This window comes from Tachysurus fulvidraco, chromosome 10 (genome assembly GCF_022655615.1).
Source record: "Tachysurus fulvidraco isolate hzauxx_2018 chromosome 10, HZAU_PFXX_2.0, whole genome shotgun sequence".
Lineage (NCBI taxonomy): Eukaryota > Metazoa > Chordata > Actinopteri > Siluriformes > Bagridae > Tachysurus > Tachysurus fulvidraco.
This window is the reverse complement of record NC_062527.1, coordinates 24089113-24113265: the sequence shown is the minus strand read 5'-3', so window position 1 is coordinate 24113265 and position 24153 is coordinate 24089113. Positions and strand designations below refer to the sequence as shown.

Sequence of the window (24153 nt, the reverse complement as noted above, 5' to 3'; positions counted from 1 at the left end):
ATACTGTTAAATACAGTCAAATACAAACAAATACTAAGTAAATACTATTTAGCACTAACAAATACAAATAAAATACGGTAGTGGCTAATATGTTAATTTACCAAGAGATTCTCTCGTCACAGGCACATTAGATCCAAATGTGTCCAAAACAATCACCAATAAGCAGCAAGCACAATAAACATACTTCTCTCACCACGTGAAAAAGATGGCTTCTCCGACTTGGCCCACAGCTTCAAAACTCGCAAACTTTATTGAAAAAAGGAGAAAGTGCGTCTCCTAAAGGAGCCATGACCCTATTTTAAAACACTACAATGATGTATATTTTAGCACCTGGCTACAGATATGTACTATAAACATAATCTAATTCATATAAATAATTAAGGGTATCTTCTACATCACACATACCAATACATTCCGCTATTGATCACAATTTCCTCACTCATTCATTTGAAACATCCTTCCTTATTATTCCCATTCTCTTGCTTAGACCTTATCTGTTCATTATTAGTCCTAATCCCATCGCTTGTTTGCCCTGGTCCATATATGCTAATATCATACAGCAAAAGAAGAAACAAGTGCAGATACTTATTTCTACAGTGTAAAAAGGAACAAACATACCATGAGATATTAACCAAATTTTTAAAAAGGCTCAAGCTTGTCAATCTGTCCCTATTTGTCCAGAATCTGCTCCTCTGGATCCCACTAGCACTGAAGAAATTCATTTGCAGTCCAGTCTTGCAGTTAGTGAAGGTGAAGACAAATGCAGTTGTGATATTTATAAGTATTGTGAAAACAGGAACAAAATAACTATGAAACAATAAAGCAAATTTTACCAAAATAGTAAAAAAAACAGGAACGAGGCTATGGCAGGGTAAACAACAAACCAACCATGACATCAGCATCTGCTTGGCAAAGAAAATGAAAACAGGAACTAAGTCAAAAAAAAAAGATCAAAAAGTACATGAGATTACCATCTGGTATAATAAGGGGTTGTCCATAAAAATAATAGCTTTATTAAAGAAATACTAATTCCTTATTCCAAAATATTATTTCAAAACAATGCAAAAATAATTCTGTTTTAAAATTTCTTTAATTTATTGATCTAAAGCCTTTAAAGTTCCTACGGACTGATGATGTGGCCATGTGATGATAAAATAAACTGATTGAGTATCCCCCCCCCGGGATTTACGCCCATGAACACGTGTGTTATACGTGGGTCAATATTCATATTAATCTATCTGGAGTTTATACGATAAAGGATGATGAAGATGAGGAAGATGATGGCTGCAGTGTGTTTGTGTGTGACACTTTGTGTCTTCGCGCCTGCTTTGGGAGGTGAGTGTCCGGAAACAGAAAGTAATCCGTAAGTACTTTATAAAATCATTATAACAGAACAAAAAGACACAGAGATGTAAAATATTATTCTAAATACATGGCAGAATGTTTGCAGTTATAAGTCTAATCAAACTTTAACATTTAACACAATAGTAATATTTATATGTTAGAGTTTTACAGTTTTACAGTATTTGGAGTATTTGAGTATTCGACACGTTTTGCTGTAATAACAGACACATTTGAGCTCCATGTGCTTTGCTTTACCACGTGTTCATGTAAAAGCTGATGATTCTTTTAGATCAAATCCATCCGACTGAAGTCTGAACAAGAAAATCAGATTTTTTTGTACAAAGCAATTAATATGGAAAAGATCTCAGACAGGGAGCTAGAACTAGTGCAGAATATTGGATATTACATTAGATACTGAATATTAATCACATTATATATAATTAATTAACATCATAAAATTAAACATATTGAACATCTATTTTTTGGTTTAAATATATATATATATAAAATATATATATATATATATATATATATATATATATATATATATATATATATATATATATATATATATATATTATAAGTCAAGTCAAATTGACTCTGTTGATAATTGCATTTTTTTATTTCTATTTGTTTCTCTTTATTTATTGCATATATTAAATGCTGCTACTAAAACTGTTGTATAAACTTAAAGCCTCACTACAATACTCTCAGTGGTCACTTTATGAGGAACATCTGTCATCATACAGGTCCAGCATTTCAGCAGATGTTCACAACAAACATCAAAGTCTGATCTCTGTGACTGGTATCATATGGTTTCATTATGACTGAATTGAGTTTACACAGTTTAGTTTTTACTAATAAAGTGGATGGTGAGTGAATTTTTGAGTGTGATTGTGGTTTTGGGTTCATGTTTGTAAGAGTTCTACATGCTCATGAAACCACAGTGTGTTCACAGTAGCGGAGGTGTTTCCTGTGTCCTGTGTCGGCTGTGCAAAAGATTTACGGTTTACTGCACATTTTTTGTACACATTTTCCCATAATAAGTGTTGCATGTAAATGAATTTAAACAAATCATCTTCACCCTGCGTTAGAAACAAAGAAATCAAAAAAATCAAAACAAAAATGATTAAATGTAATAAAAAATGTGAACAGATTCACTTTGTTCACTCTCTCTCACTCACTCATTTTCTACCGCTTATCCGACTACCTCGGGTCACGGGAAGCCTTATGTGCCTATCTCAGGCGTCATAGGGCATCAAGGCAGGATACACCCTGGACGGAGTGATTCACTTTGTTCCAGAGTGAAAATGTTATTAGTAATAAAATAGTATGGGACTTTGAGTGAAGTTATCAGCTGATAGAATAATGATGCTTAATCATTTGTCCAAAGTAAAGAAAACATTTCCAGTGTAGGAATCACATTAGATCAGAATAAACCAGCCTCGAGCCAACAAGTCTACTGAACCCTGAGTCTCAAACAGAACTGCTAGAGAACGGTTGAGTTTGTCAGTTCAGTCAGATTCTCAGTTACAGAGAATAACAAGTAACATTATTTCTTTTTATTACTTCTTTTTGGGTCGTCTTTTTTCTGTTTTTGTTTATTTTCAGCCTGAATATTTCAGTGGCATTTTTGGTGTTGAATGTAAGTCAAACTTACACTGAAAGGGTTCATCTCACATTCAGCACAGATTATATTTGTAGTAATGGAGGAAGCTGCACTGAGATCAGGGAGAGAGGCAGGGCTGTGTCTGTTAATATCCGACAGGTTAAACACCAGTGTACAATGCTTGTGTTGTTTCAGTGTTTTCTTAAAAAATAATAATAAAGAAATAGAGGAGATCAGGAAGAGGCAAAAACTTTTTAACAGTGCTGTAGATCAGTCGCTCTGCCATACATTCATATGGAATTTACATTTACAGCATTTGGCAGACATTTTTAAATGCAAAAAAAAGTCTTGCGACTCTGGGAAACTATTGTTTGATCTCGTTCCCTCTGGTACATGTGTGCGTTGGAAGGACTGCTGTGACTAGTCCGTTACACGATCTTGTTAAAAACTCTCGTTTCATTTCGTTTCCTCTGGTATGCGTGTTCCCTAAAGGTCGCTGTGGATATTCTGCCATTTCAATTTGGTGGATTTAGTGACTTTAGTGACTGCTGGGCATTCTTAAACTGTGTAACAACAACCAATTGCTCAATAGCACCTGATATCATTAGCCAGGTAATAATGCTGCTTTTATTCTCATTGAAGTGTGGGGTTTTTATTGTGTAATATGGAGAGATGGTCATGTTAAAATGTAACTGTTTATTGTAGTTTTATTCATATTGGACAAAGGGGAAAGCTTCTCTTCGAATGAGGCAGCCAGGTTAATCTGACTGTTTTAAAAGGAGGTTTGTCATTTGGATTTGTGAAATGTCCACATCTTATACTGTGTATATTTGATGCTCTGTTTTAATTGAAATGTATTAAAGGTGTTTTTATTTATAGGAGTACTTTTGGCTGTTCACTGGGCAACCACTGTTTCTTTCCTGTTGTATTTTTCATTTATTTTCTTTTCCATATTTTTGTATTTCTTTACATCATTATACAGTACATGATAAATTATAATGGGGAATAATACGCTCCTGTTTTAATAAGTGTGATCTCCCTCTACTTGGGTTTGTGCTGTGGGTTTGTGTAGGAATTGAGTTCTTGTGTATTGGGTGTCTGCTTATTTGTTTATTCTTTGGATTTGAGGTGTGATTGAAATATCTTTCATACAGGTTTAATTTTGATGTGATTGTTATTGTGTGTTTATTTTTATTAATGCTAGAACTCATTTCTTTATGCCCAGTGGGTGTTTAAATCTGAACCAGTAAGAGGAGCTGTTGACAGTCTTTGTATATGTGGAGCTTGTATTTTACCATCACTGTTGAATAAATTGTAAACTCCTTTGTACTCTAATTCTAATTCATTCATTTGAATTGCTTGATTGGGTTGTCTTATTTTCTCCCACTAAGTTGTTAAAGTGGGGGTGGCATAGTCTTTCTCAGTTTAATTATCAAAATTAGGAATTTATACCTTATGGTTCACATGCTATTGGTTACATCAGTGATTTATATCTGATGCGTGCACCTAGCCAGTGGAGGGATCGCAGCAGCGGGGTGGTATGGAGAACTTTGGCAGGTTGAAAAGGAGCCATGCAGCTGCATTTTGGATCATTTGCAGAGGACGGATTGCGTTCGTATTTAGACCTGCCAGCAGTGTGTTGCAGTAATCCAGTCTTGAAATGACAAGAGACTGAACAAGTACCTGAGCAGTCTGTGTGGACAAAAATGGCCGAATCCTTCTAATGTTGTAGAGAAGGAACTGACATGAGCGAGTTACATTAGCTATATAAGGGGAAAAGGACAGTTGATTGTCCATGGTTACCCCAAGGTTGAGAGCTGTGGCTGATGGAGACATCAGATCATTGTGCAAGGACATAGCAAGATCATGACCTGGGGATGAATCACCTGGGATGAACAGCAGTTCAGTTTTGCTAGGATTGAGCTTTAACTGATAATCAGTCATCCATGATGAAATTTCGCCAGACATGTTGAGATCCAGTCAGAAGCTGTGGTATCTGACGGTGGGAAAGAGAAGATAAGTTGTGTATCATCAGCATAGCAGCGGTAAGAGAACCCATGTGAGGAAATAACTTCACCAAGAGATTGAGTATACAGGGAGAAAAGAAGAGGACCAAGTACTGAGCCCTGTGGGACACCAGTGGAGAATCTGTGTGTAGCAGATTTCATTCCCCTCCATGTTACCTGATATGAGCATCCTTTCAGGTAGTAAGCGAACCATTCCCAAGCTGATTCGCAAATCCCAAGACTCTTGAGGGTGGACAAGAGAGTCTTGTGGTTGACCGTATCAAACGCTGCGGAAAGGTTAAGGAGGATGAGGACGGATGACAGTTTGTCTGATCTAGCAGCATGTAATTTCTCAGAGACATCCAAAATGGCTGTCACTGTGGAATGAGCTGCTTTAAAGCCAGACTGGTTGGGGTCTTGGAGGTTGTTCTGTGAGAGATAGACAAACAGATGATTATAAACAATGTGTTCAAGAATTTTTGAAAGTAACGTGAGAAGTGATACCGGTCTGTAGTTACTGATGTCTGATGGATCCAGAGCAGGTTTCTTTAGGATGAGAATAACCCTTGCTCTCTTGAAAAGGGTGTACCTGATCAGATGTTATGGATCTATTGATGATAGTGGAAATGAAGAGCAGAAGGTCTTGCAAGATGGTCTGGAGCATAGTGGAAAGGAGGGATCCAATGGGCAGGTGGTAGGATTGCAAGACTGGATGAGTTGTAAAATCTCTTCTGCTGCTACAGTTTAGAAATACAACAGCAAAGGAGGAGTCCATAGTGTGAGATGTAACTGCAGTCGAATGGTTCATGTTATGTTCTATTAATGATAGTTTGTACTAGTGTGTCAAAACGGTGACTCTGTAATCCTGTGTAGAAATGAACAAATTGTTGTCATAGCTTTCAGTTCTTCAGTAATAACAATGATGACATTGTGTATGAACATTCATTAAAAAGTGCACTAGATGGACATCAGAAACATGACCAAAGACAATCAGAAACCAGATGATATCCAGTGAAATAACCAAAACAAACACACCCCAAACCCATATGGGTGTCATCCCTGTTTTGATAGCTCCGCCCCACACATACATACGTAACCTAGGCAACTATTATGGCAAAACCTGCTGGGGCAGCTGGCCGAGGGGATATTTTATAAATAAATGAACACAATGAGTAATACTATGGTAATACAAATGTGTTTTTGTAGTACTGTGTGTTGTACTGTGAAAGGTTTAGCTCCATTTCACGCGGAAGACGACGTTCAACACCTAGAACCCGAGGCAAAAGTAACGGCAGGTATCCACAATGTGAATGTTTTAAATCGCTTTCGGCTAATGTCACACATCCGCACTAAACACTGTCTTCACTGCATATTGACAAGACACGCCCATTTATGCTCATTGGATACACGTTTGTTTTGTTAGTCGGCCCGACTCTTTTTGTGAAACATTTTTGAAACATCGTGCACTCCACCTTTAATGTAGATGTAGAACATCTAATGTAGAACATCTAAACCTACTTGCATTGTATTTCAGCTGCATGTGAACAACATAAAGATAATAGAAGTAGGACATGATTTGGTCTCAAACAAAAGTGAAAGTTGGTAAGATAACTTTCTATTCCCTCTCCTCCAGGTGAACACTCACTGTTTTACACCTACACGGCTCTGTCTAAACCTCTCAATCTGACTGGAATCTATGAGTTCACCGCACTGGGCATGCTCGATGACCGAGAACTCGACTACTACAGCAGTGAGACTCAGGTTAAGGTTCCTAAACAGGACTGGATGAAGGAGAAGATGGAAAAGGATTACTGGGATAAAGGAACTCAGTCCCGTAAGAGCAAAGAGCAGTGGTTTAAGGTCAACGTGGACATCCTGATGGAGCGAATGAGACACAATAAGTCTGGTTAGTTCAGTTTTATTTATCATTACTCATTAAATGTCAGATGTCCTTTCTTTGTGATACTTAATGTCACACAGTTCTTATCTTTACTGCACTGTCTCCATTTCAGACCTTCATGTTCTTCAGTGGAGACATGGCTGTGTGGTTGAAGGTGAAAACGGAAATAGTAAATATGTGAGAGGAATTGATGAGTACAGCTACGACGGCACTGAGTTCCTCTCCTTTGATGATAAAAACTCGAGGTGGATCGCTCCAGTTCAGGCTGCTGAGCCGACCAAAAGGAAATGGGATGAAGTCTCCATCCTTAACACATACACCAAGAGCTACCTGGAGAAAGAGTGTGTGGAATGGCTCACCAAGTTCATGGACTATGGACAACAAGAACTGAGAAAATTTTGTGAGTATCCAGGAGTTTTTTCTTGAGTCACATTCATCTTGATAAATTAAGAAGGAAAATGAACTTTATATCTTCTTCCAGCTCCCCCAGAGGTGCATCTACTTACAAAGAGATCAGTGACTAACAGCAAAAAGCTGACCTTGACCTGCCTGGCCACGGGATTCTACCCTCCAGATGTGGAGATGCGGGTGAGAAAGTCCACAACTTCCCTGCCTGAACATCTGGTAGTATCTTCAGGAGTCAGACCCAATGGTGATGGCACATACCAGCTGAGGAAGAGTGTGGAGATCCTGGAGGATGAAAAACCACTGTACACTTGTTATGTGACCCACATCACTCTGAAGAATCCTATAATTGTAGGTGAAGGTAAGTGGAGCATCGTTACTGAGCCGAGTTATTCTACTTACAGCCCGTATCAATAAAAACACAGTGGTGTAAAGAAAGACAAATGAATGTGAAAATGTAAAAGGTGGGATCTCTTACATTGCTCTTATTCTTATTGTTGCATGGACAAGATTGCTTTGACTGCTCCGTAGCTTCGAGTGTTAGCATTGGAGCAGTGATTGGAGTTCTGTTGGTGCTGGTTGGGGTTGCTTGTGTCATCTATATTCTTTATTCCAAGAAATATATTGATGAGTATTGCTGCTCTAACACTGGAATATCTCACCTGACATCAATACATTTAAGCTCTTCTCTTCCTCATGTACTTTAGTCTGTCCAGCTTTCTTGAACATAACAACAAATGAACAACAAGCTGTGGATGGAAATGTGGCATATATTCCAGCTCCTGCAGGTATGTGGACATTGTGTAATGATTCTGTTTGGATATAAACAAGCAGCTGGTAAGTATACGAGCTGTCCCACTGGTCCTGTTCCTGTATTCTGCACGATGATAAATAAAGTTAAATCTATTCTAATCAAGTCTTATCTAATAAGAAGCACGAGAAGAGAAAATTGTGTTCTACATTTTAAAACTCAACAGAGGAAGTATGGTGTATTTTATTACTTACATGTGTGTACACCTGTGTGTATTTACAGCTGATCTGGAAGCGAGTGGACATGCGAATGGACATGAGAAAGAATGTGCGAATGGACATGAGAAAGAATGTGCGAATGGACATGAGAAAGAATGTGCGAATGGACACAAGAATGGCATCAACTAAGGTTGTAATGCATTAATATTTTAAAGCTGAATGTGCTCAAGGTGAAGTCTTCAGGACAGAAGAGTTTACTCTTTGTAGTTTATTAGTAACATGACAGGAGGGGGTTTTATTTAGCGGGTTTGTCACCTGAAGTTAAAAATACAAAAGGGGGTGCTGTTGAGCAGCCAATGATGTAAGATGTGTGATTTGAGACTCCTGCAGAGTTTATGGTAGAAATTTAGATTATCTTTTCGATATATTTACCCTTAGGATATTTTGTTAAAGCCTTTTTTCACCACTTGGACATATTATCATGGCTGGTAAAACATCTAATACCCGTGCCACCACAACCCAACAATAGAAGCCTGCTACACAGGTAGCAACCCCAGACCCTGGGACTCCTTCTTCACCCCCCAGCGCCACCTCTTCTCCCAGGGAAGTCGCCCAGCTATTTGATGCGGAGTCCCTGAAGCGAGAATTGCTAAGCTCGTTAAAGCAATACATTGCTGAGATTTTTAAAACCGAACTTCGAGCAGCGCTGGTTGATGATTTGACCACAATTAGAGATGACCTACAGTCAGTAAAAACATAGCTGGTGAATGATAAGGCTGCTTTAGATGCAGAGTTGGCTGCACTTAGAGGTACAGTGGGAGAAATGAAAACAAACTCGCACATTTAACTGCAGAGTTTGTTTCGTTGCATAATAAGTGTGAGGATCTCGAATCTCGGTCATGATGGAATAACATTAGAATAGTCTGGATTCCTGACGATTAACACTACTGTTGTCTCTACACTGCTTAAAGAAGCTTTTAAACTGGATGAAACACCACTGTTAGACCGAGCACATAGAACCTCTCATCCGAAGCCCAAACGCGGAAGTGAACGGTCATTGCCATGTTTCATTATTATAGCAACTGTGAGAATGTCCTACGGCGTGCAAGAGATAGTCGACAGGATGCTGTGGGAGAAATAAAGATGTCCGTTTCTCCGACCACACGGCCAAGGTGGCCCGGGATGGAGCCACCTTTAATGTTTGTTATGGTCTCTTCTTTCTGGCTCGTGTGCGGATCACATATACGGGTGTGGAAAAATACTTTGTTTCTGCAGAAGAGGCCAAGAAGTATATAAAAACGATGCACATCGGGTAGTGTTTTAGTTAAGTAATATGGTAATATCAGGTTGCTGCTGGTAAATGTCTACGCACCTAAATATTGATGATGTTGAATTCTCCAACAGATTACTGAATAGCACCTCATTTAAAATCTCATTTGTTGATTTTTGGAGCTGATTTGACTTGTGTACTTGACCTAGTGCTCGATAGATCTAGTTCACTACCAATATCTCAATCAGCTATGTCAAAATCCTTTTTCTAACTTTATGACCCAGAATGGGAATAAAAAAAAATCTCCTTTTTCTCTCAGATTCACCAATCATACTCAAGAATAGATTATTTCTTCATAACAGCTTCAACTCGTCTTTTGCTGTTGTATGATGATTATTCAAGTATTTTAATATCAAATCACGCAACACTATTTCTGGATATTCAGCTGTCTACACAGAGATCTACTCCACCACACATTAATTATTGATAATTAATTTCTGTTATAAGCTTATTATTATTATTATTATTATTATTATTATTATTATTATTATTATTATTATTATTATTATTATTATTAGACAAAAATTTATTTTAAAAAATGCTGACGAAGTTTTTATTCCGGACTTCCGACGGAATTTTCGGTTTTCCTGTAGTCGACAATCGAACATCTCATAGACTTGAATGGGGAATTCCGAAAAGTCCTCTAAGCTCTCACACACACAATACATCCAACATTAAGAATTGCATGTACTGTTCTATGCAGTATAATAAGTAGAATCCCATAATGACAGCAGTATTGACATGAAATGTCCAAACCCTCAGTAGCCACTTTTTGCCAAAAGTATTGGCACCCCACCGGTCATTCTGGTGACGTCACTCGACACCATGTGACGTCACGTGTAGCCCCGCCCCCAAAACAAGCGAAATCAAAAATTTGCACAACATGGACATGTGACATATCAAAACACTCAGCACAATGAGGGGAACTGCCCCACGGGTATTCTGGTCACGTCACGTGACGTCACGTGTAGCCCCGCCCCCAAAACAAGCAAAATCAAAAATTTGCACAACATGGACATGTGACATATCAAAACACTCAGCACAATGAGGGGAAAAATCAAAGCCAACATCAAAGTTTGTCACGACGAACTTTACAAATCTAGTTCTCTATTGTTGGCAGATAATAAATTTTGTGAATTTCAGTCTAATTCTATTGATGAGTTTCTCCTTTTTAATCAGAATGAACTTACATCATCATCTTTACTTTGGGAGTCACTGAAGGCTTTCCTTAGGGGGCAGATTATTTCATACTGCTTCTCCTTTTGGTCTGTTATGTAGCAATCATCTGTTTTGCATCTGGATTCTTTTTTCTCAGTGTGGTATAGCAAAGGTATACATGGTTTCTTGACTTATACTCAGAGGGATTTTTTAACAGTTTTGTCGACATTGTATGGGCTACCTGCCAGCCACCTCTTTAGATATTTTCGCATTTTGTGCAAATTTCCAATGTCCACCTCTCCAACACTTGGAAGGATAGCTTATGTATAAATCACAAGGAAAAGGTGCTGTCTCTGAGATTTATATACAGTACGTATTCTGGATTTCTGTGACCAAACTACCTCCATAACAAAGGCTGCTTGGGAGGGCGAACTGGGACTTCAGCTTGGGGACAGGTGGTGGGATAGTGTTGTGAATGGCTTTGGTAATGTCTCATGTGCTCGTCTCACACTTATCCAGTTTAAGGTCATTTACACGGTGCATTTTTCTAAATATAGATTGTCTCAAATTTACCGTGATGTCGAGGACAAATGTGACAGATTCTCTAAGTCAGTGGTCCCCAACCCCCCAGTGGCCCAAATGGTACCGGGCCGCCCAAGGAACATTAAATTATTTCCATTTTATTTACTGTGGTGTATTTCTCTCGGGTTTGCGCGACTTTCCATGGAACGAGAGGTTAACCGGGAGCTGAGAGACGTGACCTAAAGCCGCACCAATACCGCGCATGCGCAAAATATCATGATATCGGGCCGGGTTTAGGTGACGTCTGGAGCTGAGCGGCTGCGAGCGGCAGTGGTGTTGTAGCTTTGGTGGAGAGAGAAGGTGTGTATCGTTCTTCTCTCTGTTCACCGGTACTTTGTCATGTTTAACAGTGCTTGGTGTACGTGTATATTGTGTTTGCTCAAATTTAACCTACAAATTAGCAAAAATGAGCACGAAACAGACGTCGTTAGAAAGTTAGAAACTCTGCCGGTGTTCTGGATTAAAGTCATGGCGGAATACCCTGAGATTGTCACCACAGCACTTACATCCCTATCGCCATGTCCGACATGCTATCTGTGTGAAGCGGGGATTTCTGCAGTGATGGCAACCGAAACAAAACAATGGAATAAACATAAGCATAAGCAACATATGCATAACATAAGCAACATAAGGACATAAGCAACACACTTCGGGTGTCATTGTCTCCTATTACCCCAGATGGAACAGTCTCGTTGTAAAGAAACAAGCTCAGGGTTCTCATTGATTTAGCGTTGTAGTGAGTTAAAAAGGCATGTTTAAATACAATTAAATTAAAATTATTAATTATTAAATATTAAATATACGATAAGAGGTAATACCTCCAAATGTTTTCACAAATGGCAACCGTTTATTTCATATTTCATAGGCCTTCAGGTTTTGCCAGATTAGGTTTTTCTTTTCTTTAAAATCACTTGTATTTGATCATTAAAAAGGGCCAGGACCGAGGGTGGGGGGTGGGGTGTTTTGTTTTCTTTTTTTCTTTTTACTTTCTTTCCATTATTGTTATTGTTGTAATTCTTTTACTTTACCCCCTTTTCATGTAAAACTAAAATGGGATTCTGCATTGTTATTTGACTTTGTTTGTCAAATAACAAAAAATAAAATAAAAAATCTCAGCTTGTCATGTTCCTGAGCAACCATACTGCACCATATCAGTAATTGCACATATTTTATATTCATTTATTTGTATTATTATTCATAAGTAATAATAATTGATCAACACTTCAGCCCTGTTTCCTGTTTATTATGTGATTTAATGTAATTGCATTTATGTAATGTAATTGTCAGTAATGTTTCTCTTTTTCTTTACAGCAGCATGAAGACAAGGATCTCAGACCAAATGACCACGAAAAAGTTTTAACCCTCATGTTGTCTTTTACATTTTAAATTCAATGTGATAACAGAATTGGGTACGAATTTCAAATTTCATGCAAAAACATTTGACAAAACCTGCATGTTTAGTAGGAAGACATCTAACTACAGATGATCAGCAGCTAAAGCATTCTGCACACACGAGTCTGGAGGTGTGAGCAAACGTGCTAACCACCAAGCCCATAAGAACCAGCTGATCATTATTTGGAGTTAATCAGAATAACTTCAGTAATGGAAGACATATTATAATGACATTTGTCCATTAGTTTGTGTGATTGGTTCATTTAGAGCACTCACAAGACTCATTATAAAAGATTTTGCATATTTATTTCCCTAAAATGTTTCTATTTGTTTTTCACTATATCACATTCATTGGAGAATGAATGCACATGCGCAGTTCACAGCTTGTATAGTGGACGCTCATACTGTAGCTCCTGTGCGTGAAGATCAGGCCACAACACGCGTGTTATACGTGGGTTAATATTCATATTAATCTATCTGACGTTTATATGATAAAGGATGAGGAAGATGATGGCTGCAGTGTGTGTGTGTGTGACATTTTGTGTCCTCGCGCCTGCTTTGGGAGGTGAGTTTCCGGGAACTGAACGACGGTTATGTTTTCCGTTATGTTTGTTTACTGAAAATAACCTTCTGCTTTTAGACTTTATTTTATATTATATTGTGTCTGGGGTCTGTAGAATTTGGTCAATAATTGTTATATGTTAGAGTTTTACAGTATTTGGAGTAGGGGCGATTTTAGCCCTTTTTTATGGCGTCTCCAGCCTCCTGTGTGTGATCTCAGCCATTATAAGGTAAAACTATAAGGATAATTTTTACTTTCAAAAATTAAAATGCAGGACATGTCGTCGGTTGGAAAGAAAATTATTTATCAGTTTGATCCAAGAGCGAATTTTTTTACGTTGCTTTTACGTACGTGCGTTGTAGTCTTTTAAAAGTGCGTCATCAGTTGTCTGTTTTATCCGAACGGAGAAGCACAAGGACGCGCAGCGTGCACGCGCAGTCAGAGCTGGACGCGTTTATCTATAACAGAGGTATTCAACTAAGCGTAAGAGAAAATTTCTTGAAGCAAAGCTCCGGAAGATCATAATGTCCAACTAGTTAGTGTGATTATATATTTAAGTCGCCTAGTAGTTGTATCAACATCTGCAAGCAATCAATACATGATTCAATACTTCCATCAAGTTCAATTCAAAAACGTTTTGACAATATTTATTGTCTCGTAACATAGAACTGAACATATGTATGATTGTAGATATGTATAAAGTTCTCTCATTAAATAAATAAAAGTAGGGCTACATTTCATAGTAAGAGAAAATAAATAAAATGTGAAAATTGTGTATGTTTAAATAAAGTGCTTAACTTTCCCTTTTATATCTCAGTGAGAGAACTGAGCTCTAGCTTGGTTAGGGTTAAACCTGGGCTTGGGTTAGGGTTAAACCTGGGCTTGGGTTAGGGTTAAACCTGGGTTAGGGTTAAACCTGGGCTTGGGTTAGGGTTAAACCTGGGTTAGGGTTAAACCTGGGCTAGGGTTAGGGTTAAACCTGGGCTAGGGTTAGGGTTAAACCTGGGCTTGGGTTAGGGTTAGGGTTAAACCTGGGAAGGGTTAGGCTTAAACCTGGGCTTGGGTTGGGGTTAAACCTGGAAAGGGTTAGGCTTAAACCTGGGCTTGGGTTGGGGTTAAACCTGGAAAGGGTTAGGCTTAAACCTGGGCTTGGGTTAGTGTTAAACCTGGAAAGGGTTAGGCTTAAACCTGGGCTTGAATTCTCATACACATGTGGAGCTGCTCATTAGTGACCCTGGAACAGTATTTAGTTTGGATTATGTTCATTGTAGAGAAAGCTGCCTCACAGTTGTATGTAGAGCCAAACATGGTCAGGATGTATAGGGCTACTTTCCTCAGACCTGAAAGGGATCAGGGACCCTGTCTTCAGATTTGACTCGACTGTTTCTCTCCCTTTCTCCGTCTCACTCGTCTGTTTCTCTCCCTTTCTCCGTCTCACTCGTCTGTTTTTCTCCCTTTGTTTTCTACATGTATCGCGATCTTTCCTCCATGTGTAACTTTACCCTAATTCTCTCTCATCTGTCTTGCACTGTTAAGTCGCACTGTTTACTTCAGGAATGCACAGACTTGATTGGCTGAGTGGTATCATGTGCGATGGCGTAACTCGCATGCAATTGGTCTGTGCGTTTCAACTGCGCCGGTTAAGATGGTTGTACTGGTTAAAATAGAAGCGCCCCGTCAAGTTTTAAATCATAACTTTTTGTTTTGGCTTTAAGTCCGGGTCCGTATTGGACAGCTTCTGGGTCCGGACCAAGACCGCAGTCCGCCTGTTAGTGATCTATAACATTTGTTACGTCCAAAGACGTATATTTTGTCTTGTCCTGTGGTTGTTGTGTTGTCTCCTGTGGCTCCTCCCATTGTCTGCTCTCAGGTCACCTAATTGCTTCCTCCTAGCACCTGTTTACCAACCGGAGGGAAAGGAGTTTAAAAGCAGAGCAGAAGGCTCAGACGGCGAGACCTTTTTCTCCAAGAGCATGATCCGTGTCCTGCCCGGCGTGCTGTATTGAATTCCATGTTGTGCTTGCTATCCAATGTTATAGTGATCAGTGACTTTGGTGCTGATTGTTCATTTTGTTATCTCGTGTAATTTCGGGAACGGTAGGGAGGTGGGTGCCCATTTTATTTTGTGAATCCTTGTTTTCTCCTGTTTTGTGTTAGTTAGGGAGTGAGTTCAGGTATCTGTTATTTATTTTACTTTTGTGTTCTAGATTATCAAGATTTTCACTCCCCTGGCAGTGAACATTTGTTTGTTATTTTGGTTTTGCCCCCTTCTGAGATTTTGTTCCCTGTTATATCCAGATGCTTAAATAAACCTTTAAATTTGATACGGAATGTTGTTGGTGTGGTGCTGTGGCAGGGTCCGGGTTATGCTCTTTCCTCTTTATAATGTGTTCGGTCCTAAATTCCCTAGAAATGCGAGATACGTGCGGGATGTAACACATTAATCGGAGTAAAGCTGCAAAGACGGTCATAGAAGGTATTTTATAAAAATTAACTGCGAAGAATTTTCACAAATCCAGGGAATTTGGCACTCATTAGGTTGTACAATGTTCTGCTATTTCTGTGCAAATTGTTTGCAATGTTGTTTTTGTTTCTGTTTCTCCCACAAAAGCATGTTTTTCAAATGAAAACATATTACTATAAACCCACCCTAGTGGTTTTCATTATTTAATTAGAGACATTTCTTTTAAAATGTATGTATTGTGAGGATGTATTTTATATCATCCCACAAGTAAAAGTTTGTTGGAGGTACAGTTATAAAAAGTTGTAGTACTACTACTGCATGTTTCTGCTATAGTAGTGAACTTAATGTACACAGATGTGTGTGTGGCTGTAGTGTATATATACAGTACTGTGGTGATATTTAAAATAAATCAGTTATACCAGTGAAATTTCACTATTCTTATTACCAGAGTTGTCGCACAAACAAATTATTAATGCAAACAATCCATTCAATACTAAATAAAAATAACATTTATTGATTTGGTCTTTCTTAGTTATGACAGTTTAATTGTTCCTAATAAAGTGGTTGGTGAGTGAATTTGCAAGTGCTATTGTGGTTATGGGTGCATGTTTGTAAGAGTTCTACATGTTCATGAAACCGCAGTGTGTTCACAGTAGCGAGAGTGTAACCTGTGTCAGCTGTGCCAAAGATTTCCGTTTTTAAGTAATTATACTAACGTACTCGTACCTTAATGTCACGTTTTCGGATTGCGCAGGAAACCCTTCCACAATCCCACTAAGAGATGTGTCCTAGTTTGCACAGGTTAGTGTTGAAAACACAAGATCAACTATCAAAGTTGGTCTTACCTTGAACACAGGTGTCCTTCAATGTCCCTCGGTCTTCTAACAAAGGATCCTCTTTAAGTTCTACATAATCTATTTGAATTTTTAAATGAAGGAGGCAGACTTTTTTGTCTTTTTCAGGATCCTCACAATGGGAGGCCTTGTGTTTATTAAAAGTAGTGTAATACAAATAGGTCTGTGTAATATATGTAAAATAAAAAGAAAAAATTACAAATAAAAACTCCTTCAAAAAACTAAAGAGTACTGGAATACAGTATTTTCCGCACCATAAGGCGCAGTCTCAATTACGGGGTCTATTTCTGTACTTAACCCATACATGAGGCGCACCGTATTATAAGGCGCATGCTAAAACATAAGGTCTACAAAAAAGGTAACAGAAGCAAAACAGTGAGTTTATTTGAACTTTATTCTACTATTTAACACACACACATTTTTTAATCAGTCTTCTCCCACAAATCCATCAATGTATTATGAATTACGTCCCTGTGTCAGCGGGAAATGGTCCGGCAGTCAATCAAGCAGAGCGCTTACCAAAGTCACACAGATTTTTGGAACTCAGTGCGCACATAAGGCACACCGGATTATTAGGCGCATGGCTGATTTATGAGAAAATGTAAGGCTTTTAGGTGCGCCTTATAGTGCGGAAAATACTGTAAGTAAAAGTTATTAAGATGCAAAGATTATAACAAACTAAGAAACACTCTCCAAGTGTAAACTTGTGTTTGTTCTATGATGAACCTAAAGTATAACATGCACTGAGGCTGTCTACAATAGAATGCACACACAATGTGATTCAAGACGGGTGTTTATACATTCTGTGTCATTTCTGTTGCCAGTTGGATTTGGCTGTCAGGTTTGGTCGGCTTTGTGCCTTTTAGTCGGCCACCATCTTATCTGACGATCATTTCTAGTTCTCCCAAACATATCTCGCCAGCGACTTGTGTGCTACTAATGTCTTTTTCTTTCTCTATTCTCACGGTTAACACTTTTATTTATGGTTGCAGTTAACTTACTGCAACTTGTCAGGCTGTGATTATATATGACCGAAGCTTTCTCTCGCCATTGAATTCGACAGCAAGCTATAAAACACTGCACATGCAGATTACTCCCAGCGAATACACATTAGGCTTCACTTCAACAGCATTCATTAAAACACTTTGTGTGCAGATACTCCCAGTAGGCTTCATAAGCTTTCACTACAAGAAACAGCTTTTCATCTAAGTTTACATTAAAAATAAGCAATATTAATCTAATAAATTCTATTACAGGAGAATACATTATTATAAGTAAAAGAAAAGCAATTCAGAATTCTCTTGAATGTCTGAAAATAAAACATAACACATAATGCATTATAATATTTTCTTTTGGAATCTTCTTCCAGCTGTCTAGGTACAGCATCTGATCCCTCGGTGTCTTCTTCTAAACACTCATTCAAACATTTCAACTCTTCAACCAACTCTTCAACCTTTTGTATTTTTACATAAATGTTCCTTTGTTTATTCACCTTATGTTTCTCTTTTATTTCCCTATTTCTCCTTCTCTTTGTATTATCTATGTCCGTCTGTCTACTGATGTATAAGTCAATAATTGGTCGTGGTGTACCTTTATATTTATCATTTAATTGCTGAGAACCAGTAATCGTTATGTAGACTCTTGTAACTCCATCTCATACATGCCAGTGTCTGATAATATCCCGTACATGCCGCTGGCTCACAACAGTTTACTGCCCACTTTTTTGTACACATTTTCCCTTAAGTGATGCATGTAAATGAATTTAAACAAATCATCTTCACCCTGCGTTAGAAACAAAGACATCAAATAAACACAAATCAAAACAAAAATGATTAAATGTAATAAAAAATGTGAACAGATTCACTTTGTTCCAGAGTGAAAATGTTATTAGTAATAAAATAGTATGAGACTTTGAGTGAAGTTATCAGTTGATAGAATTATGGTACTTAATCATTTGTCCAAAGTAAAGAAAACATTTCCAGTTTAGGAATCACATTAGATCAGAATAAACCAGCCTCGAGCCAACAAGTCTACTGAACCCTGAGTCTCAAACAGAACTGCTAGAGAACGGTTGAGTTTGTCGGTTCAGTCAGATTCTCAGTTACAGAGAATAACAAGTAACATTATTTCTTTTTATTACTTCTTTTTGGGTCGTCTTTTTTCTGTTTTTGTTTAATTTCAGCCTGAATATTTCAGTGGCATTTTTGGTGTTGCATGTAAGTCAAACTTACACTGAAAGGGTTCATCTCACATTCAGCACAGATTATATTTGTAGTAATGGAGGAAGCTGCACTGAGATCAGGGGGGACTCAGCTGTCCGGACCTCTAGGGGAAGTTCATTCCACCACCTTGGTGTCAGAACAGAGAAGATTCTTGTAGTAAACTTGCTTCTTACCCTGAGAGATGGTGGAAACAGTCGAGCAGTGCTGGTAGATCTGAGGTAGCGGGGTGCAGTGTGAGGAGCAATGAGGGCTTTGAGGTAAGAGGGAGCTGGTCCATTTTTGGCTTTGTAGGCCAGCATCAGTGTTTTATATCTGATGCTTGCAGCTACCGGAAGCCAGTGGAGGGATCACAGCAGCGGGGTGGTATGCGAGAACTTTGGCAGGTTGAAAACAAGCCGTGCAGCTGCATTTTGGATCATTTTCACAGGACGGATTGCGTTCATAGGTAGACCTGCCAGCAGTGCATTGCAGTAATCCAGTCTAGAAATGACAAGAGACTGAACAAGTACCTGAGCAGCCTGTGTGGACAAAAATGGCCGAATCCTTCCAATGTTGTAGAAAAGAAAGCAACATGAGCGAGTCCCATTAGCAACATGAGAGGAAAAGGACAGTTGATTCTCTATGGTTACCCCAAGGTTGCGAGTTGTGGCTGAAGGGGAGATCAGATCGTTGTGCAGGGATACAGCAAGATCTTTACCTGTTTATGAATCACATGGGATGAACAGCAGTTCAGTTTTGCTAGGATTGAGCTTTAACTGATAAGCAGTCGTCCATGATATTTCTGCCAGACATGCTGAGATCCGATCAGAAGCTGTGGTATCTGAGGGTGGGAAAGAGAAGATAAGTTGTGTATCATCAGCATACAGTAGCAGTGGTAAGAGAACCCATGTGATGAAATAACTTCACCAAGAGAGTGAGTATACAGGGAGAAAAGAAGAGGATGAAGTACTGACCCTGTGGGACACCAGTGAAGAGTCTATTTGGAGCAGATGTCACTCCCCTCCATGTTACCTGATATGAGCGTCCTTCCAGGTAGGAAGCGAACCATTCCCAAGCTGATCCGCAAATCCCAAGACTCCTGAGGGTGGATAAGAGAGTCTTGTGGTTGACCGTATCAAACACTGCAGAAAGGTTAAGGAGGATGAGGACGGATGACAGTTTGGCTGATCTAGCAGCATGTAGTTTCTCAGAGACATCCAAAAGGGCTGTCTCTGTGGAATGAGCTGCTTTAAAGCCAGACTGGTTGGGGTCTTGTAGGTTGTTCTGTGAGAGATAGACAGACAGTTGATTATAAACAATGTGTTCAAGAATTTTTGAAAGAAATGAGAGACGTGATAGCGGTCTGTAGTTACTGATGTCTGATGGATCCAGAGCAGGTTTCTTTAGGATGGGAATAACCCTTGCTTTCTTGTAAGTAGTTGGTATCTGACCAGATGCTATGGATCTATTGATCATGGTGGTAATGAAGAGCAGAAGGTCTTGCAATATGGTCTGGAGCATAGTGGAAGAGAGTGGATCCAATGGGCAGGTGGTAGGATTGGAAAACTGGATGAGTTGTAAAATCTCTTCTGCTGCCACAGTTGAGAAATGCGACAATGAAGGAGTGGAGAATCCATACTGTGAGATGTAAGTGCAGTCGAATGGTTTATGTTACTTTCTATTAGGAAGAAAAAGAAAGACTGCATTACTGAAGTGTTTCTAAATGATAGTTTGTACAAGTCCGTAAAAACATTGCCTATATAATATAATATAATAAAATATAATATAATCACCACTTGATTTGGTGACTCTGTAATCCTGTGTAGAAATGAACAAATTGTTGTCATAGCAGTTATTCAGTAATAACAATGATGACATTGTGTATGACCATTCATTAAAAAGTGCACTAGATGGACATCAGAAACATGACCAAAGACAGTCAGAATCCAGATGATATCCAGTGCACGTTAAAGGTGGGGTGCACAATGTTTGAAAGCCAGTGTTGACATTTGAAATCACCAAAACAAACACACCCCTAACCCATATGGGTGTCACCCCTGTTTTGATAGCTCCGCCCCACACATACATAGGTAACCCAGGCAACTATTATGGCAAAACCTGCTGGGGCAGCTGGCCGAGGGGATATTTTATAAATAAATGAACACAATGAGTAATACTATGGTAATACAAATGTGTTTTTGTAGTACTGTGTGTTGTACTGTGAAAGGTTTAGCTCCATTTCACGCGGAAGACGACGTTCAACACCTAGAACCTGAGGCAGAGGTAACGGCAGGTATCCACAATGTGAATGTTTTAAATCGCTTTCGGCTAATGTCAGACATCCGCACTGAACGCTGTCTCCGCCGCATATTGACAAGTCATGCCCCTTTCTGCTCATTGGCTACACTGATGTAATAAAGAACATCTAAACCTACTTGTATTGTATTTCAGCTGCATGTGAACAACATAAAGATAATAGAAGTAGGAAAGGATTTGGTCTCAAACAAAAGAGAAAGTTGGAAAGATAACTTTCTATTCCCTCTCCTCCAGGTGAACACTCACTGTTTTACACCTACACGGCTCTGTCTAAACCTCTCAAGCTGCCTGGAATCTATGAGTTCACAGCACTGGGCATGCTCGATGATCGAGAACTCGACTACTACAGCAGTGAGACTCAGGTTAAGGTTCCTAAACAGGACTGGATGAAGGAGAAGATGGAAAAGGATTACTGGGATAAAGGAACTCAGTCCCGTAAGAGCAAAGAGCAGTGGTTTAAGGTCAACGTGGACATCCTGATGGAGCGAATGAGACACAATAAGTCTGGTTAGTTCAGTTTTATTCATCATTACTCATTAAATGTCAGATGTCATTTCTTTGATTCTTAATGTCACACAGTTCTTATCTTTACTGCACTGTCTCCATTTCAGACCTTCATGTTCTTCAGTGGAGACATGGCTGTGTGATTGAAGGTGAAAACGGAAATAGTAAATTTGTGAGAGGAATTGATGAGTACAGCTACGATGGTGCTGAGTTCCTCTCCTTTGATGATGAAAACTCGAGGTGGATCGCTCCAGTTCAGGCTGCTTTGCCGACCAAAAGGAAATGGGATGAAGTGTCCATCCTTAACACATACACCAAGAGTTACCTGGAGAAAGAGTGTGTGGAATGGCTCACCAAGTTCATGGACTATGGACAAGAAGAACTGAGTAAATTTTGTGAGTATCCATTTTTTACTTGAGTCACATTCATCTTGATAAATTAAAAAGGAAAATGAACTTTATATCTTCTTCCAGCTCCCCCAGAGGTGCATCTACTTACAAAGAGATCAGTGACTAACAGCAAAAAGCTGACCTTGACCTGCCTGGCCACGGGTTTCTACCCTCCAGATGTGGAGATGCAGGTGAGAAAGTCCACAACTTCCCTGCCTGAACATCTGGTAGTATCTTCAGGAGTCAGACCCAATGGTGATGGCACATACCAGCTGAGGAAGAGTGTGGAGATCCTGGAGGATGAAAAACCACTGTACACTTGTTATGTGAACCACATCACTCTGAAGGATCCTATAATTGTAGGTGAAGGTAAGTGGAGCATCGTTACTGAGCCGAGTTATTCTACTTACAGCCCGTATCAATAAAAACACAGTGGTGTAAAGAAAGACAAATGAATGTGAAAATGTAAAAGGTGTGATCTCTTACATTGCTCTTATTCTTATTGTTGCAAGGACAAGATTGCTTTGACTGCTCCGTAGCTTCGAGTGGTATCATTGGAGCAGTGATTGGAGTTCTGTTGGTGCTGGTTGGGGTTGCTTGTGTCATCTATATTCTTTATTCCAAGAAATATATTGATGAGTATTGCTGCTCTAACTCTGGAATATCTCACCTGACATCAATAAATTTAATCTCTTCTCTTCCTCATGTACTTTAGTCTGTCCAGCTTTCTTGAAAATAGCAACGAATGAACAACAAGCTGTGAATGGAAATGTGGCATATATTCCAGCTCCTGCAGGTATGTGGACATTGTGTAATGATTCTGTTTGGATAAAAACAAGCAGCTGGTAAGTATACGAGCTGTCCCACTGGTCCAGTTCCTGTATTCTGCACGATGATAAATAAAGTTAAATCTATTCTAATCAAGTCTTATCTAATAAGATGCACAAGAAGAGAAAATTGTGTTCTACATTTTAAAACTCAACAGAGGAAGTATGGTGTATTTTATTACTTACATGTGTGTGTGTGTACACCTGTGTGTATTTACAGATGATCTGGAATCGAATGGACATGCGAATGGACATGCGAAAGAATGTGTGAATGGACACAAGAATGGCATCAACTAAGGTTGTAATTCATTAATATTTTAAAGCTGAATGTGTTCATGGTGAAGTCTTCAGGACAGAAGAGTTTACTCTTTGTAGTTTATTAGTAACATGACAGGAGGGGGTTTTATTTAGCGGGTTTGTCATTTGAAGTTAAAATAACTTAATCTTAGCTTGTCATGTTCCTGAGCAACCATAATGCACCATGTCAGTAATTGCACTTATTTTAAATTCTATTATTATTAATGAGTAATAACAATTGATCAATCCTTCAGCCCTGTTTCCTGTTTATTATGTGATTTAATGTAATTGCATTTTAATTCATTTAATTTAATTAATTTTCAGACTTCTTTAAATCTGGTTATGTTTGTGTCAGTAATGTTTCTCTTTTTCTTTACAGCAGCATGAAGACAAGGATCTCAGACCAAATGACCACGAAAAAGTTTTAACCCTCATGTTGTCTTTTACATTTTTTTTTCATTCTAAATTTAATGTGGTAACAGAATTCGGTACGAATTTCAAATTTCATGCTTTTAAAAATAGAACCTGCATGTTTAGTAGGAAGACATCTAACTACAGCAGTGTTGTGCTAGTTACTAAGAAAAAGTAACTGGTTACAGTTACTAGTTACTTGATTCAAAAAGTAACTTAATTACTTTGTTGATTACTTACACTAAAAAAGTACTAAAACTAAAAATAACTTTTTAGTTACTTTTTTAAAGAAATAATGAGCATATTTCCACTTTGAGAAACTCGTCTTGCTCTCGCCTCGACTCGCCGTTACTGCCGCACATACTTGAATAAATGGAAACACGCCTACAGTGCAGCGTCTTCGTGTTTGCAGGTTGGCATCCACCAATCCTACAATGCGTCGCTGCTGTAAACGGTTTAGTCTGTAGGCTACACTTCAGCCTAAATGAATTAATTTAAAAAAGTAACGGACAAACGCACCGTATGGTAACGCTAATGGAGTTACTTTATTTAAACAGTAATGCCTTAGAGTATTAGTTACTGTCAAAAGTAAATGCGTTACAGTAACGAGTTACTGCCCAACAATGGACCACA

At 38.7% G+C, this 24153-nt stretch overlaps 1 protein-coding gene across 10 annotated transcripts; it reads left to right on the top strand.

The window, feature by feature from the left end:
* The first annotated feature begins 1188 nt into the window (after positions 1-1188).
* Positions 1189-23110, top strand: LOC125138454 (major histocompatibility complex class I-related gene protein-like). 10 transcript variants are annotated; one of them, XR_007144105.1, is made up of 9 exons: positions 1189-1335; positions 6593-6865; positions 6972-7259; positions 7341-7625; positions 7769-7891; positions 7972-8052; positions 8298-8423; positions 12615-13260; positions 15151-15581. XR_007144105.1 is itself a non-coding variant. In XM_047819464.1 (8 exons), the coding sequence occupies exons 1-8, from the start codon at positions 1260-1262 to the stop codon at positions 8420-8422; spliced, it is 1203 nt and encodes a 400-aa protein (XP_047675420.1). In that variant the 5' UTR covers positions 1189-1259; the 3' UTR covers positions 8423-8437. The 10 variants fall into 10 exon arrangements, 7 of the variants coding, with proteins under 7 accessions (XP_047675420.1, XP_047675417.1, XP_047675418.1 ...); XR_007144106.1 differs by having other exon boundaries at positions 15128-15581; XR_007144104.1 differs by having other exon boundaries at positions 12615-13486.
* The last annotated feature ends 1043 nt before the right edge of the window (positions 23111-24153 follow it).

What these genes read in the sequence shown, in the direction of transcription:
- LOC125138454 (XM_047819461.1), top strand. Translation starts at nt 1,260, where the DNA reads ATGATGAAGATGAGGAAGATGATGGCTGCAGTGTGTTTGTGTGTGACA. An exon ending in TCCTATAATTGTAGGTGAAG is followed by an intron (nt 7,626 to 7,774) that starts GTAAGTGGAGCA and finishes TGCATGGACAAG; the next exon opens with ATTGCTTTGACTGCTCCGTA. An exon ending in ATATATTCCAGCTCCTGCAG is followed by an intron (nt 8,053 to 8,297) that starts GTATGTGGACAT and finishes GTGTATTTACAG; the next exon opens with CTGATCTGGAAGCGAGTGGA.